We start from the raw sequence: 18,407 nt of genomic DNA, 5'->3' as shown, positions 1-18,407 counted from the left end.
GTAATCTTTCCTGTGACAAAGGGAAATTTTTGAAGGTGGAAAGTGAAACTCAAAAATGCCACAAAATAGAAAAAAAAACAACCCTCCCACCCCCCCACTCCTTCTCAGCTCTGTGGCTGGTGGTACAACATTTTGACATTATGTGGTAATATGATACATTACAAGAGAACATTAAACCTTTTTGCATAACAATTAAAACTTCTCACACAGACGAACTTCTATTCTGAATGTTTGTGTGAACAGGCAAAGACACATGGACCTTTATTTCTTAAACATTTTGCATTATGAATTAATTTTGATAAAAACAAAACAAAAAAACAAAACAAAACAAATATTTGGGTCATGTTAAATATTCATATGGCACCAAATAAGTGCATTTAGGATTGTAGACATGTTTCAAACAGAGCATCAGAATGAGGAAGCAAGGTAATTTAGGAGTTATAATGTCACATGTTTGCTGGTGCCTGTTGTGCTGATTTGAGCATTTCAGAAACTGCTAATCTACCAGGATTTTCCTGAGCAACAATCTCAAGTGTTTACAGAGAATGTCCTGAAAAACAGAAAATATCCAGTGAGCAGTAGTTCTCTGTGGGAAAATTCCTTGTTGACGCCAGAAGTCAGAGGAGAATGATTTAGCCGCGTCGAGGTGATACAAGGCAACAGCAACTCATTTAACCACTTGTTACAATCAAGGTATGAAGAAGAGCATTTGTTGTGAATGCACAACACATTGAACCTCAAAGCAGATGGGCTACAGCAGCAGAAGACCACAAGAAGTGACACTGCTGTCAGCTAACAACAGGAACCTGAAGCTTAAAATTTACATGGGTTCACCAAAATTGCATAACATAAGATGGAAAAACATTGCCTGGTCTGATGAGTCAACATGATGAGTCAGAAAGAACATGGGCACATGGATCTATCCAGCTCTGCATCAACAGTTCAGGCTGGTGGTGGTTTAATGATGTAGGGAATCTTTTCCTGGCACTCTTTGGGCCCCTCGATATCAACTGAGCAGTGTAACAAAACTCAAATCATCTCACATCAGTTTCTTGAACAGTGCAGTGAGTACACCGTACTCAAATGGCCTCCTCAACTGTCAGATGTCAGTAGATCATCATGGATGTGCAGCCAGCAAATCTACAGCACCTGTGTGATGCTGTCGTGTTAATTTATGGACCAAAATCTGTGGGGAATTTTTTGGCACCTTGTTGAATCAATGCCACAAACAATTACGACTGTTCTGAGGGCAAAATGAGGTCCTAGTAAGGTATATCTATTTAAGTGAGCTGTGAGTTTAAACCTAATGCAGAAAAGATATATAAAACATTATAGAGCCCATTGCTGGAAAATAAGAGTTCTCAGGTTGTCTCTAGAAGACTTAATGTGAGCAAACTGTCAAATATCCCAGAGCTGTAGCTGTTCTAAATGGAGGGTTAAAGTCTTCTAAGTTAGTGTGTTGGACTAAGCAGCTTGTACAGGAAACATTTAGTTGCAGTTATTGCAACACAGTGGCATTGCGGCGGATATTGAAAGCTAACACACATGCTGCACATAAAATAAGCTCTCGAGGCCTTGGTTAACAAACTACAACGCTACCACTATTTAGATGTACTGGCTATGGTTTTGTGAGACCTGAAAATTATGTTGAATTTCATGTTCTTTATATCAAATTCATTATAGACTGAAAAAATCTAAAACAATGGGGGCAGATTAAAGTGTTTCAGAGCGCGAGTTAAAAAATGACAACTTCTGCTTCCATTAATCATACGTGTATTTTCCACCACGCACCATTTCATATACTCCTAACATTCGCTTAAAAAAACATTAATAACTAGTTGCTTAGCTTACCTGCTTTATTCCTATAACTTTTTTAAAGTTATGTTTTATTTTATGTTTTAACTTTCTGCCCCCAAATAATAATGGATAATGGATTTAACATTTCTCCTTCATATCTAGCTCTGTGGAAATTTTTTTCATGAAATTATTTCATCTGAATAAACCAGAAAAATATATAACTGAGCTAAATATGGAGCAAATGCACAAATAAAGGGAAAAAAACTTTTTCTTTAATTATATCATTTTATTAATGTTCAAACATCAGAAAAATGTAATATTCCAACTATTACATGATAATACAACAAAAACCCGTCTCTTTTTATTGCTATCATAACAAAGGCAGATATTTGAACAACTTACACAACATGTGGGCTTTTTTCTTTCTTTCTTTTTTCTTTTTTTGCAGCGCGAGGGGCTGATGTTTCATGCATCAGTGGTTTGACACCTTTAGCATTCTCATCTCCAAATGAGAAAGGTGTTAGTGCTCGGAAAAACACGCAGCTTTGTTTTATTTCTTTCCATTTGTAGTAAGCGGTAGTTGTGCATTTGTGACATTTCTGGTGTGAATAAATCGGTAATCTCTGTCTTATCTGACAATCTGCCTTCTTTCTTTGGTTTGATGTTGACACCACTAGATAAAATAGATCTGATAAGAAAAGCCACCAAGATCAAAGCCTTGAGTGAACATGGTTTCAAATGAAAGCTTCAGAGTTTCAGTTTTATTTCCCTTTTCATTTGACACTTGGCAAACTGAAATTCAATCAACTTTTATTTTCTTCTTTTTTTTTAAATAACCTATTTTCAGCTGCAAGAAGGTCAGAAAGCTAGAATGAAACAGAAAGTGATGTAATAAGAAGAATTCACATGAGTTTCCTGTAAAAGCTTTGTGATGTGGAGAACCAGCAGCTTAAAAAATGAGGAAAGGAGGATGAAATTAGTGTTTATAGTATTAATCAAAGTGAAAGCCTTATGTCTCTAAAATGTCAACTCTGAGGACTTCAGAAACATGCTTGGCATTCACCCAAACTACAAAGCATCTCATTTGCAGCCATGCAGAAGGTTTTGATTTGACTTACTGCAACTTCTGACATATCTGTCTACCTCTGGGATGATGTGGGTGATGTCCCGTGATGGTGGGCTGCTGCAATCCAAATCATTCACATCGATTTCAATACTTAAGTGTGAAAATCTGTTTTTGGGGGCAGAAATGATGGTTCAAGCATTGTAACGTTTAATTAAAAATTTAAGACAATTTTAAAAGGGTTGTTTTTGAGAGATTGCGTGTAAAAAGATCTTAAAAAAACAAAAATCATTGGATTCTGAGATTAAATGTAAAATGTTAAACCAAAGATTCAAACAAATGTCAAAGTGGAGGCATGCTATTTTAAGACAGGGATCTTCCCTTCCAATAAAAAGTGAGAATGGGGACTTTCTTTCTTGCGGTGCCAGACTGAACACCAGTAGTTGCTTGGTCAGCAAGTGTGACCTCTCTAAAACGACACAGAAGTGCTTATAACGTGTAGAAGACTATGAATCAAATCAAAACCTGCTCTCACTGAGAGATTTAGAAATCACACTTTTTTATTCAGTCCTTCCAACGCAGATTAACTGTATATTCCGTGCACTTAGCACGCTTGAATATTTTATATGTACTTTTTGTTAATATTTAATGGCTTCTCTCTTTTGTGGGTACAGCTTGTTTTTTCAGATATTCTGGCACAGGGACAAAAACGTGGTGCAGCTGCAGTCCAACTAAGAGTGGAACAGATATGGCCAGTAACATAAATGGAAAGTGGCTTTTGTTTTTCCCTATTAGCCCTAATGGTAGTGGGGTCAAAGTGGGTTCGTGTATATAAGGGGATTGCCAACCTTACAGATTAAGAATATATTTCCTTTTTGTGAGGCTGTGTGCCGCTTTACTTGTGGTGAATACCACAACGTGTGACCCCGTGTAGGAATAAACCAACAGGAACTAGCAGCATCAGCAGAGTCTCTTCCTGTACAAACTTCCTAGACAAGCCCAGCGTGGTTGCACTTCTCATTTCATTTAAAAAGTGATATTTCTTATTAGGAATAGAGGTATGATGAAATACGAAGAGACTAAACAATATTTCTTGTTGTGGAAAAGGAAAGAGGAAACAATTTAAAGGGATTTTCTAACCTTTTTATGCACATAAGTCATGCAGACTCTAACTCAAAGGCTTTGAATTAAAAAAATAAAACTTTGTAAAAAGCCGTTGCTTCAGGCTTTGTTGTTTAGATCGTGATCTAAACTCATAAGGTTAGGAATATGTAAACAAAAGTTTTCACATGTAGTCAGGTGAAAGTACACAATGGTATGCACTTACGCTTCCATAGGAAATAAGATGCACTCAAGCCATTCATCATAAGCAAGTGCAGGCAAACCTATAAAAGCGGACATTTTGACAGTTTGCTGCTCTGAAGCATTCAGGTTTGGATTCAAAAAACAAAGAAAGTAAGAAATAAAAGTTAATGACAGCATAATTTAAGAAAAAGTGAACGAGTACGGCTTGTTTGGAAAGACTGGCTGAAAAAGACTGTTCTCTCTAAAAAGCACACGGCGGCGTGGCCAAGGTTTGCTAATCAGCATCTGAACAAACAACAAGAGTTCTGGAACAATAGATAGATGATCTGGATAGATGAAACCGATAAAACCAAAGTGCAGATCTTGGGTGATAATGCGCAGCACCACGTCTGCTACAAAACAAATGCATAACAGCACAAACACCTCATACCAGCTGTCAGGCACGGTGGTGGAGGGGTGATGATTTGGGCTTGTTTTGCAGCCACAAAGATCTTGCAGTGATTGAATTGACCATGAAATCCTTGTCTGCCAAAGTTTTATACAGTCAAATATGAGGTCATCCGTCTGACAGGCAAAGCTTGGGTGAAACTGGGTCACACATCAAGCCTATGATCCCCAAAACAGCACTGAATACCAACCCTCCCACCTCCCACCCCCACTCCTTCTCAGCTCTGTGGCTGGTGGTATAACATTTTGACATTTTGTGGTAATATGATACATTACAAGAGAACATTAAACCTTTTTGCATAACAATTAAAAATTCTCACACAGATGAACTTCTATTCTGAATGTTTGTGTGAACAGGCAAAGACACCCATCCATCCATCCATCCATCCATCCATTCACTTCCGCTTGTCCTTTTCAGGGTCGCGGGGGGCGCTGGAGCCTATCCCAGCTCTCATAGGGCGAGAGGCGGGGTACACCCTGGACAGGTCGCCAGTCTGTCGCAGGGCTAACACACAGGGACAGACAACCATTCGCACTCACATTCACTCCCTCGTTCACATCTATGGGCAATTTAGATTAATCAATTAACCTATCCCTACCAAGTGCATGTCTTTGGACTGTGGGAGGAAGCCGGAGTACCCGGAGAGAACCCACGCAAACACGGGGAGAACATGCAAACTCCACACAGAAAGACCCCGGCCTGGTGGTGGAATTGAACTCAGGATCTTCCTGCTGGCAAGGCAAAGACACATGGACATTTATTTCTTAAACATCTTGCATAATGAATTAATTTTAATAAAAACAAAACAAAACAAAAAGCTGACTGAAAAAGAAAAGAATCAGGGTGCTCCAATGGCCCAGGCAAAAGCTCGACCTCAGCCTGACTGAAATACTTTGGAGAGGCCTCAAAAGAGCTGTGCATGAACAAATGCTGACAAACCTCAATGAACTTAAGAAACACTGTAAAGAGAGGGCGTTGAAATTCCTCAGCAATGTGACAGACGGATCTTTCAAAAGTCATACCGAAAACCCGTGTCAACTTGATGCTGTTAAATGTGTTCGACGAGCTGTTGAATCATGGGGAGTTTTTCACGAGTCTCGCAAAGAATCCTGTGAAAAGTTTCACATATGTATGTGTGGTTCCCAAGTGTGGTGAACTTTTTCCACAACATGGTTAAGATGCTTCCTTATTTTTTAATTGTATAGGGATCAGTGTTACTATATAGTTGAAATATGCAGTAGAAAACAGTTTAGATAAGGAAGAGTTACCTTAGTCCATCCATTCATCCATTCGCTTCGGCTTATCCTTATCAGGGTCGCGGCGGTTGGGTGGGTGGGGGAGCTATCCCAGTTATCATAGTGTGAAAGGCGGGGTACATCCTGGACAAATCACCAGTCTGTTGCAGGGCTAACAGGCTGCTGATCTGTTACCATAGTGCGCCTAAAAAACAAAACAAAACCTTAGTAAATTACTAAGGTATATTTATACTGCTAAAAAACAAGGGAAATTAAGGGAACACTAAAATCACACACTGGGTTTTGACAGTTGAAAATCTTTACTGACACACTTGCTACGAAGAAAACTATTTAATATGATTTTGAAAACTAAAATCAGCAACCCTTTGAGGGACGGTCTAAAATATACACCAACAATCTAAATAATAATAACAATTATTATTATTGTTATTATAATGTATAGTTTTACTAGTAGTCATCTGTCAGTTTGATGCAAATAGATCTCATCTTCCTGTTGAGGTAAGTGTGAAACGCAGCGTGTCAAAAACCACTAAGAATATTTTCCTGCAACCACCAAATCTTTCTCCCTCTTAACGCTGACACATCTTTTCTTTTCTTTATGGTTTTTATGGTCTTTTTCTTTTTTCTTTTTATGGCTGAAAAATGTCTTCAGTTATAATAACATTATAATAACGTTGTATCAACACCAGCGAAAGTGCATGACACTGCATGTGTAACACTGAACATAGAAATCTAACACACAACAAACTGAGATCACACTTTGAATTTCACTAACAGAACACATACACTAAGTATACAGTGAATATATATTTGATTAAAATATATCTCATCCTCAGGCTACTTGTGCTTCTCCCCCCAACAAATCTCTTCTTCTTTTACAGCAATAATAAGAAGCGACAACAGTAATAATAATGTGTATGATAATCTGGCTGCAGGTAAGAAGGTTTCCCATACTACCAGTAAGTCCCAAACTCTATAAAAACTGACATTTGGTTTAAAAGCCATTGCTTTCAGAGAAATAAATAACTTAACTACACACAATCAGCAACTTTTTTGGCATTATTCTGCTCATATAATTATTGTGTAAAGAAGAACTAAAATGCTTTCCTTCCTCCAGTCACAATAATTGGATTCAGTACTCATAGTCACTGCTACTACTTTCTAGTAACCCTGATTGATCAACACAAGAAAAAACGCTCCACAGAGAATGCTTCATTATGTGTAAAAACACGGAAATTGTTCAGTTAACTTGCTAAAAAAATAAAGTACTTTCTTCAGTACTGTGCAAAAGTCTTGAGCCAACTATAAAAATAAAATATAATATATAAGGCAAAAGCTGAGTTTTTACAATTCCAGTGAGCTTGATAATTAATATTTGGTATGATCGACTTCAACAGAGACTGAACTGTCAGAAAAGCTTTCTTCTAATTTCTTTAATTACTAGGACCTTCAAAACTCTTCTGCCTTTTGTTCTCTTCTATGTCTATGAACACATCACATTACCACACTGCTCCAAAAGTCTAAAACTTCTAAGACACCCACAGGAAGCCTGAGAAATATGACTCGAAACCACTTTAAAGATGGAAAGAAAGTCTGCCCGCTTGGAAGGAAAATATAAGGAGACAAGACGCCCGCTGACATCTGCCAGCTCACTCTCCTTATTTCCTTTATTATTGTACTTTCTATACATTCATTTTGTTTTTTTGTTATTTTTAAAGATGCTTTAAGCAGATTGTAGTTCAGCAAAAACAAGTGCAAAGTGCAGGCCTTTACATAGTTTTGAGTACAATTATTTTTTTGTATTTTTTTATCTATGTGGATATAGTACAGGTACAGAACTCATTAAATGTTTAGTAAAATTTATTTAGAAGATTAATGATAAACATCAAGTGAAAAAAATATTTTTTGATCAGAAATTTAATTTGTTTTTTTAAGCATGTATAAGTAGTACACATACAATGTAGTATATCTACATACTTATGCAGGAACATTGTATTGTATTGTGTTTAAAATGTAACCTGTTATTGTAATGTACATATTAAAGTCATAATAAAGTAACATGATATTTAGAATCCACATATATGATTCCCTATATGCTGATATGTTGTCAGACAGTGACATAAGAAACATAGTTTTAAGTAGCTCTATATAGAATTATTACTACTTTTACACTTAGATCAGTCTATTGACCCTCAAGGAGAGGTCAGAGGTCAGATAAGACATGCTATTATAGATCTTTATACAGCACACCACTCTTGTAGGAATCAAAATTTTTAAGTTATAAGGCATTTTGTCAATTTTGGATCAATAAATGATTAAGCTGACCTTGAAGATCTCGGTGGCTGTAAGTCGGGTTTGAATGGATTGTTAATATGACTCCTTTCTACACCCCTATAAAGTCTTTCATTCAAAACTTTTTGAGTTTAGTTAAGTTTAGTTACAGGCAGAATGATGACATGAGCGCACACAACCAAAAACATAACCTTCTTGAGTTAATAATGCCCCTGCCCCTGACCTCAAACAATGTAGTATTTTTCTAAAATTATTCTACTTTATAGTCGCCTTTTAACTTCACCTATCACTATTCAATTCATTCAACTATCACCCTGGCCTTGAAAGCATACAGCCTTCTTTGGAGCCAACCTTGGACTCAAGGCCAAAACATTGTCAGTACAGTTATGACCTGGCCTTTGACCCTTAAATCCCTAAACTGATAGTCTTTGAAAATAATTATGTACCATAAAGAGAGTAAGAACGGCTTATGGGAGATTTACTGTTATAAAATGTCCAATGAATCAGTTATGTAAAGTGTTTTCTTGAGTAGTAATGATAGAAGCCTGCCCTCTAGTGTCTCTTATTTAGTAGAACAGCCATGACCTGTTTAGTTTTTTCTGCACACGCCTCATTGAACCTTTTTATTCTACATGCAGATCATTTGTGCTTTGGATCACTTTACAATCAATTCCAAAATGATCTTTTCTTTGTAATATGAAAATCGTGAAATGTAGTGTAGCATTGCATTGCTTCCTTCAACATCCAGTTTTTCAGTTACACCTTAGAGCATGCATCGTTGTTGCTGTCGTACCAGTGCAGCAATAAATAACCAGCATCTTGCATGTTGAGGTTCACCGGTGCCATCTTTGCTCTGCCCGTGTCTCTCCACACTTGTGTTTACCAGTGCAGGATCCCACGACAGTTACCATAGAAACTTCGGCGCCTGGCACCAGCAGAGCCAAGAGTGGAGTTCATTTCTGAAGGGTCTCCGTGTGCAGGAAAATAAAGCCTGCAGCTGAGGGGAAAAGCACGTTTCACACGATCTGAGAGAGAGTATCAAAAGACTGCTTTATTTCTTCATGTCATTTACAAACACTGGAAGATATTAAAAAGGACATTACAGAATTGCTCATTTTCATGGTTTGTTATGATCACTGGCATACATTAAGAGCAGAAAGGTTGTAACAGTAAATATTAACACTGATATAATGTTAGAATGGACAATTGTAGTAGTCTTTACTTGTCTCTGTATCTTTTCAAATGTGTATTTCTATGTGTCTCCTATTGTCAATGTCTCATGCACTGACAAAAGATTAGGATATTTTACTGGAGAATGTCACATTGACTGTCCATTTACACGCTACACCTCAGCAATGGCAGGAAGCATGCAGGCTCGAGTGCGTGCCTCCCTCCATGCCAGCCTGCAGTCAGAGATCCACTGAGAGATGAGGGACTGTTTGATGGCTGGATTCAACCTCTCCCCTTCTGCCTTTCTGCAAGCTGTGCTGGCCTCTGACCTGACCAAGGTGTGTTTTGGGGAGATGTTTGGAATTGAAGTGTCAGTTTTGCTGTTTAATTCAGAGCAACTGCCCTCACGTTGTTGTGGGAAATCTGGATTTGAACCAAGGGTAATGCCGTGGGCTCGCACGCACACTTTGCTCTCCCATACGCTGCCGTGTTGCCTCATAAACCTCCCCTCGACAAATGCTCTCCTCCTACCTCCTGAGATGGCAGAGAAGCTGTTCTGGTGTCCATAAATATACTCAAGAGGGTCAGAGTTGCCAAACTTCAGCTCTCTGTTTAGTTCTTTCCCCTCTGCCTGCTGCGCATCAGCAGCACGTGCCTTCTCTTTCGGGTTGTATTCAACCCACGATGGCCTAAGCTTCTGCTGCGCTTTGTCCTGCTGCTGTGCGTGGAAACTGTCCGGGGAAACATCCCGGCTGGGAAAAGTGGGGTGGGCCAGGTGGCAGATGGAGAGGAGGTAGTCCTCCGATGACACAGCCTGGCAGTGACCGGCATTATAGAGCGTGTTGGCTTCATTCAAATCTCTAACCGTCTCCTCGCTGCCCTCTCTGATTGTGGGCAGCGTCAGTCTCCTCTTGGACAGCAGTCTGGACCGTGGCCGCATAGCTGAGAGAAAGACAAGACGGGAGAGGTCTCATTTAGATGGGGAAAAAAACTGCGTAATGTGAAATACTGCATCCAAGTCTCGAAAAAGCAGAATCCTTTAGGAAAATATAATCACCGTTTGGAAAACTGGATATTTTGATAGATGTGACACATTCCTGATAGGGTCAGATGCAGCGTATGCAATCTTACTTCCTAGTTTACAAAGTGAGTGTGTTGTGTGTGTCCTTTATGTCGAAACTTGCAATATGTGCCTCCACACAATACAAATAAAAATATAAATCTGTGCACTGTTATCTCATGAACTGACTTATAACTTCTGGAGTTAATTTCACATTCGTACACACATTGTATTTGCAACAATTTTTGCTCAGTTTCTTTTCAAAAGCCTCTTGTTTAATCACCTCATCAGTCTAATGTGTTTTTCTAATGACATAATGTACATCTGGACATTGCTCACATCCCCCGAAGCGTTTTCAAAACACAACTGACTACAACTGCTGGCTGTATCGATAAAACCAAGTAAACACAGAAGCCTCTCCTCTCCCTTCCCTTCATTTCAGGCACCGTGCGCTGCTTACTCTGGAGTTGTGTGTGTTGACCGTTCAATATACAAACAATCCCAGCGAGAGGCTGCACACACAGATGACTGTTTTGTGGGATCTCAGACACGTAAAGCCTCAAACTGTTTCAGAGTGTGGAGCGCCGAGTTGTTATAACCCTGAGTGTAGCCCACAATATATGCTTGTATTGACCTCGTGACAAAAATAGCACAAGCCAAACCAAAATGCCAGCCTCTCCCAGTTTCTTCCAAGGTGTAACCACTGCTAAATATAGACCACACCTTCTGTATACAACAGCTAAAAATGGTTCCACGGCGGCAGCTCGAGGCTGAAGCACAAAACAGGCACCCTGTGTGTGTGTTCGTCATGCATTCTCAGGAATAATGTAAAGGTTTTCTGCTCAATTTGCCTTCACACTCACCTTTACGGATGATCTTTGTTGAGTCCACGGAATCTTTTCTTGTCTTTTCTCCTGGTGCAGTTTTAAATTTCAGCCTGCATCCGTCGCTCTCTTTCTCTCTTTTTTTGTCTCCTCAATTTTATTTACGATCGTCTGTTTTCATCTGCTGCTGCTTCTCCTTAATTGTGCTGTGAAGCTTCAACTGTCTCTGACCAGAGGCAGAGGCAGAATGCAGATTTATCTTCTCCTCACATCCCCCCTCCCTCTCCTCCACCTCATCCTCCTCCTCCCTCTCTCTCTTGCTCCCTCTCTCCCTCGCTTACTTTTGGTTTGCCCTCCTTCCCTGCTTCTAAAAATAGACACACCATCCATTTCCTCAGCCCCAGCACTGTCTCTGGCTGACTGTATTGATGGAACGAGAAAAACAGAGGCAGAAGAAAGAGGGAAGAGGAAGGAGACTCAGACACAGATGTAACAGAGGGGTGATGAGAGAGAGAGAGAGAGAGAGAGAGAGAGGAGAAAACAACAAAACAAACAAAGTGGAGACAGGTTTATTTTTTCCACATTTTTTTTCATCTTATAAGACGCCATTTCTAAAAATGTCTCACTGTAAATGAACACAGTCAGCCACTGTAATTTTGGTGAATGTGCCAAAATGAACGATTCCTTCTAAAAACAAAAATGGAAAAAGGACTGCAGAGCTGTAAACATGTTGTGTAAAGCTTGTCACATACATCATGCAGACAATCTGATCAGATGGGCTTTGGCATGTTTGCTCTGTGTATATGGATGTGTGTGTGTTTATGCGTGCGCACGTGTGTGCACGTAATGCAAACAACACATTGCAGTGATCACGGGAGCACTGACTTATGGAAACCTGTCTCATGAGTCACATGAGTCAACAGTTCTCATCTACAGATACATTTCTGACTCATTAGACCTTTAAAAATTGAAATGCTCTTTACACCTGATTGAGTTTTCATAGACTGTGTTTTATTGTGTTATTATGTTTTATTATGTTTCATTAATACTCAGTGGCAAGCACTAGCAGACTGCAGTTTACAGAAACAAAGACTCAGAGCCCACCAGTAAACAATCTGAATTTCTGGTTAAAAACACATTTAGACACTCCTCCAAAAACACTTTAGCTTGTCTTAAACTGGAATATTTGAAAAAAAAAAAAAAGAGCATTTCGAGGATTTGGAGCAGACATAAAGAGAGTTATGTAAACAAAAACAGTGTCTCCTCTGCAGTTTGTGGTAAACGGGGCTGCTATTTGTCACTTGGGTAAAGACTTCAAAACTGGGTCGCAGGTGGTGGGATGCACACAATACTTTTCATTTCTCCTAATCAGACTTTCATTGCTGTTAAAATTGAATTGATTTCCTTTTAATCTAGAAGCCTCTTTTACAGTTTATTTGGGTCGTTCATCTTAAACGATAATATTCAGCTGGGCAAACTGCTTGCTTTTAAAGAGGATTCCGTTTTTGTCGGTCAGTTGTGGCCATCTTCCTGATGTACTTGAGGATGTTTATTGTCTCATCCTGGACTGTGGTTCTGACACACCAGTCCCCGGCCTTCCTCCTTAGTGTACAGTCTCAGGGTCCTGGATTTGAGGTGAACCCTTCTGTGCATGGTCAGAAGCTTCCTTATCTTGATGTCTTTGGCTTCTATCTCCTCCTTTGGCCAGCTTATTATCCCAGCTGGGTGTCTGATCCCCGCCAGGGCGTGGGAGTTGATTGGCAGGATTTTGCACTTCCCATTCAGTTTACTCCTCAGGACTTGCCTTACCCTCTGCAGGTACTTGGCGGTTGCAGCTTTCCTAGCGGCCTCTTCCTGATTGCCATTTGCCTGTGGGATTGTAGCTGTCCTCAGTGTCTGCGATGTTGCCTTCTGGTAGTGCAGTCCCCTCCCTTCCCTCTCTTTGTTATCATCCAACTACACTTCTCCATTCCGAATGACATTCCAATGTCATTGCTGTATATCCTGGTGGTGTGGATCAGTGATTCGATGTCACGTTCACTTCTGGCATACAGCTTGATGTCATCCATGTAGAGGAGGTGGCTGATGGTTGCTCCATTACGTAGTCGGTATCCGTAGCCAGTCTTGTCAATGATCTCACTGCGGGGACAGAGCATCTCCTTAATAGATCCCATACTTGATGGTGACTTGTTCTATTGGCTTGAAGTTGGCATCTAGTGTTGTTTGCCACATCCCCATTAAGTTCCTGATTTTGGCTATTAGAGTCCTGTTGTACTTGCATATTTCAAGGAATTCCAGGGTCCATCTGGGGGGCGTTGTGTCATTCTCGTAGTCAGTCCAGGTGGTGCACAGGTTGGTGAGTCTGGTCTTGTAGTCTCTGGGGATGGATCTATCTACCAGGAGCTGGTGTTTCACCCCTCTGGTATTCCTGCGAATTCCTTGCTGTGCCCTGCTCATGTATCAAACCATGTGCCTGTTCATCTTATCTGCTATGATATCTGTCTTTCTGGTATGTCTCTTCAATCAACTGGCCAAGGCTGTAAATGTTTGTATGGCAGTTTCCAAGGCCTCAGGTACAAGCAGCTTGTACTTCTTAGGCACCCCTTTCTTCATTGCTTGTTTCTGCAGCTCTGATAGTTGTCCCTCTCTGCCACCTTGATCTTGGCCTCTAGTATCCTTCTCCATGAAGGGCACTGCTTCTTCTGGCTGTTCATCTTTTTGCCAAGCATCTCTGTGATCACTGCTGCCATGGTGTAGATCAGCTGGTTGGTTTTGATGATGGTCCCATTATGTATTGTCCATAATGCTGAATTCACATCTTCTAGTAGACCTTCAGAAGGTACTTCACTTAGTCTTGGTAAGTGGCTATGGGGAGTCCAGGTTTCCAGCTTCGTCATGATCCTGTATTTCAGGTTAGCTCATCTTGCACTCAGTGCTCCTTTTGTCGTACTTGGGGGCTTGGTACCCAGTCTCCCCCCTGACCTGATATCCTGGCTCCCCCTTGCCATAGCATTTGTGTTGTATCTCATCGATCTCCAGTTGTGATAGCAGTTCTTTCTTCCTAATGTTGGAACACTAAGCCACTAGCTGTTTCACCATCAGTCTGGATGTTGGGTATCAAAAACAGCCCTGTTCTCATCTCTTGCCACCTTGTGCCTTCTTCTTCCAGTAGCCCAGTTATCATCAGTGTGTCCTGGTTCTTCAACACCTAATGTGGACTGTGTTATTCCAGGTGACGTCAGAGCGGTATGACTTCAATTATCTCTCTCACTCATATTGGAGATATATGTATATATAAACAACATACAAAACAACATGTATATAAACAACAATATACCCCTGTGTTTGGGGAAAAATACTTCCCCCCTTACAGTATTGATGAGTGCACGTGTGTGTATGTGCTGGAGGCAGCGTGACTTATAATATATAAGATGAGTCACACATTTTCCTTTTTTTTTTTATCAGCCTATAAAAAGATTTCTGTCTTTTTATAGACCTCTAATGAACTAGTCAAAAGAAACTAAATTTGCTTCACACCCATACACACGTGCACACGATGGTGCCTGGCTTGTCTCAGTTACATCACACAGGCTGTTTAATACAAACAGGCACCACACTGACTGCACGTGTTGATGCTTATTTTGCTAATGACAAACACTAGGCACATAAATGACCGAGCCAGTTCTTATAAAAACAGCACCAAGCAAATTTATGAAAGAAACAACAAACAAAAGATTATTTTAAGCAACAGCTGTGATGATATCTGTAGCTCTATGTGTGTTTACAGGGAAATAGCTGGCTTATCAAGAGCATACCAGAGGCTATTATTCTCAAGCATCCACTTTCTGATAGCTTTCAACTGTATATGAGCATAATATGATATGATTTGTGTAGTGTGGGGTCGCTGTAGCTCAGGAGGTCGAGCAGGTCACCTATTAATCCAGAGGTTGGTGGTTCAATCCAAACCTCAATGCCAAATATCTTTGGGCAAGATGCTAACCCCGAGTTGCTCTCTGATGCCTCTATTGGGGTGTGAATGTTAGATAGTAAGCACTTACGTAGAACGAGCATAGAAAAAAGTACTTGGATGAATGAGGCAAGTTGTATAAAGCACTTGGAGTGCTCAGTTCGAGTAGAAGAGCGCTATGTAGGGACCAGTCCATTCAACATTCAGAACAACTTCCAATTAGCAGCTATATCATGATATTTTTGGACAACAAAATTCACAGTGAAGACAGCTACCCTGTTAGTTAGTCCAAAAATCCAAAATGTAAAATCAACTGCCCATTTCTTTCCACAAGATTTACAAAAATCTTGAATTACTTTTGTGTTATTTAACCAACATTTGTTGAATGTTGTAGTTATGATTGCTACAACCCATGGCCTTTTTTCTTACTCTAAAATATATCTAATAAATGCCATTAAAAAAAAAGAGAGAGATCTGTATCTACCACAGTATTAAAGTGTAATACTTACTCATTCAAAAAAGGGAATTGTTTACCCATCTAACAGTTTATATGCAGCTTACAACACCGTGTGACTGGTTCCAGATAATGTCAGCACTGTCACAAAGTGTCAAATCTGGACTTTTAATGCTAATGTAAAACACTTCTATTCAGTCCTGTTTTATGCATATCTTCTCACCATCATTAGCCCCGTTTTTACAGCCACTTGTGTATTCACTAAGAATTCGCAAGTCACAGGGGGATGCCTGTGCTTTGTGGCTGATGGAAGCTTGAATGTACTGCCCGAGGGATTCTTGGAAATGGTCGGATACAGCAGTTGTCCTCTGAAAGGCAGAGAGTGCAATTTTCCTCAGAAAGATGATTATTTCCAAGAAAAAGTTGTTTGGAAATGTTTGAGAAAAAGAAATCAAATTATAGGGAGTGGACAAAATAACAGGAGGAGAGAAATAACACGTGTGCCATGCATAAATCATTCTGCATACACGCTGTCCGGTTTGAAAATGCATATTTATGTGGATGACCGTAATCCAATCAAATTCATGGTTCACAATTAACTGAAGGCTTACTTAATTTAATTTTCTTGTGTGGTGTTTCCTGTGATTTACATGTTTTATTCACCACTTGTGATCTGTGGAGTACATTACTGAGTACAGCACTGTAATGAGCCAGGATTGCTGTCATTTACTAGCTAGTCCCAAAGCCATGAGTCTGTTTTATAAAAACAAACCCACAAAAAATATAACAAACAAACAATAACCAGGCTCAGTGCACCGTGAGACATATTTTCTCATGTCACTAAATAATATAGATTTGGACCTTGAGAGGCTTTTTTGCTTGAGGCAAGACTTTTGCTTTGGCTTTAGTTCTTTTTTCTTTATCACAAAATCTAAACTGCTCTGCTGTTTTACAGAGGCCTTGTCAAGCTAAGGTCAGTCATATTTTTACTAGTGCTGGTTCAGATCCTGCTTAAACATTTGCTCAAACTCAAAAAACCAAACACATCCTTCAGGAAACCCGTTTGGAAATAAAGGCCTTTGCATTTCCAAACAGGAAATGATGCCTACAGATACCCTTAAGGTGTCTTCTTAAAAATCCCAGGTGGTTTACACATGTTTATGTTGTTTCTCTTCATAAACAGGTAATTGTGGGCTTCATTTTGCTCAGTTAGTTTGTTCTTTATCTGGTTAACTGAAGTGTTCCCGGAACTCGCCCATCTGCTTTTTCCCATCTCATTATGAACTCCTCTTCTGCACCTGTAAAGCTGCTAGTTTCTGGGAAAGATTCACATCTGTTTGTTATGCGAGTGGACCACAGCTGATTTGATTCCCCCTGAATGAAAGATTCAACGACCTGCTTTATCGATCGTACCAACGTGGGTCAAATGGGGTCAGTTAGACAGTCTTAATGTTCTTTTGTTCAATAAATTTCCAAGTCTTACAGAAAACATTGAACGTAGGAACCATTTTGGTCTTACAGGGGCTATCCAGGATTACTCTCTGAAGAAACAGAAAGCTATAAGTTATAAGACCAAACTTGTCAAATTGACGTAAGAGCAACAACAGAAAAAAGTCATATGTTTGGTTCACAATTAATAGGCTGCGTGAACATGTTACACCATGCTAGGAGAAAAATGCTGACTTTTAAATGTCATATACTTGGAATAGAGCCCATATGTTTTACTCTATTGAAGTGGTTTTGATTTCTGGAGGACTATTGATTTGTTCAGGAACCCCTTTCATCATAGACTTTCATTTGTGAATCATTTTGATCCAAGAATTTACTGGCGTGAGCAAATGAATAAAATTCATCATGCCATTAAATGTGGAAAATATTGATATCCGACTGTAAATTAATATTTCTCCTCTTTTCAGACCTGAGGAGGGCAACAACTGAGCCTACGAGGATACAAATATTACACTTAACAGCATTGCAAGCACACACTGTGCTTTTTGTTTCTCTCCGAGTGGCACAAAATGAAATCTGACAGCCAGCGTTATTGACCACGCAGCCTTAATTTGATGCACATGCTCATGTGAAGCATTTATGAGTAAATCTAATATTCTGATGACAGATACAATGGAACCTATAATGACTGTAGCAAGAGTCGCGTGGGAACTTTATGATGACTGTACAAGCCAGGTTTGAAAAACTCAGAAACAGCACAGAGGGAGCACATAAATGAACGTTTGTAGTGAAGTTTGAACTTTGTTTTCCAAATCTGAGTATGTCCTCGATGGTGTTAGGGTAGCAGAATTTGCAAATGTTTCCCCCGACAATTGTGTAAGTGTGTCTCGGTCCAGGTGTGTGTAATGTGATTTGAAACTCTGGATGCACACTGAGATTTGTGAATGTGTTGATTATTCTGCAAAATGTTTTCTCAGAATCTTGTTGCGTAATCATATTTTGACGTGTGTAGAAAAAGAAAAATCTCCCAATCCGTACTCAGATTTCCAAGTATGTAGAGATTTTTTGGTGCGTAGTACTTTATATTTCTTCATTCTGAGGCACAGTGCAGGCTAAGTCAGGTGGGGTCACAAATATACACAAACATTTGCAGCTCTTCCACAATAGAAGTGCACAACAAATGCATTTTGTCAGTGTATATTTTCAAATTTGTTCACATATTAGATTTTTTTCATGGGTGGACATTTCTGCACCGACATATTCTGAAAATTTCCAAATTATTTCACAAAGATTATTAAGGACACAGTGGTTGAGACAGTTTC

General features: G+C 39.6%; 1 protein-coding gene across 1 annotated transcript; it reads right to left on the bottom strand.

Annotated features, from left to right (window-relative positions):
• Positions 1 to 9,187: 9,187 nt before the first annotated feature.
• Positions 9,188 to 11,522, bottom strand: si:dkeyp-72g9.4 (uncharacterized). The gene is made up of 2 exons (XM_003455209.5): positions 11,255 to 11,522; positions 9,188 to 10,273 (listed from the first exon to the last, which is right to left on the bottom strand). The coding sequence occupies exon 2, from the start codon at positions 10,269 to 10,271 to the stop codon at positions 9,504 to 9,506; it is 768 nt and encodes a 255-aa protein (XP_003455257.1). The 5' UTR covers positions 10,272 to 10,273; positions 11,255 to 11,522; the 3' UTR covers positions 9,188 to 9,503.
• Positions 11,523 to 18,407: the final 6,885 nt, after the last annotated feature.

The sequence above is a fragment of the Oreochromis niloticus genome, linkage group LG2 (genome assembly GCF_001858045.2).
Source record: "Oreochromis niloticus isolate F11D_XX linkage group LG2, O_niloticus_UMD_NMBU, whole genome shotgun sequence".
Classification (NCBI taxonomy): Eukaryota; Metazoa; Chordata; class Actinopteri; order Cichliformes; family Cichlidae; genus Oreochromis; species Oreochromis niloticus.
This window is presented reverse-complemented; position numbering and strand designations above follow the sequence as displayed.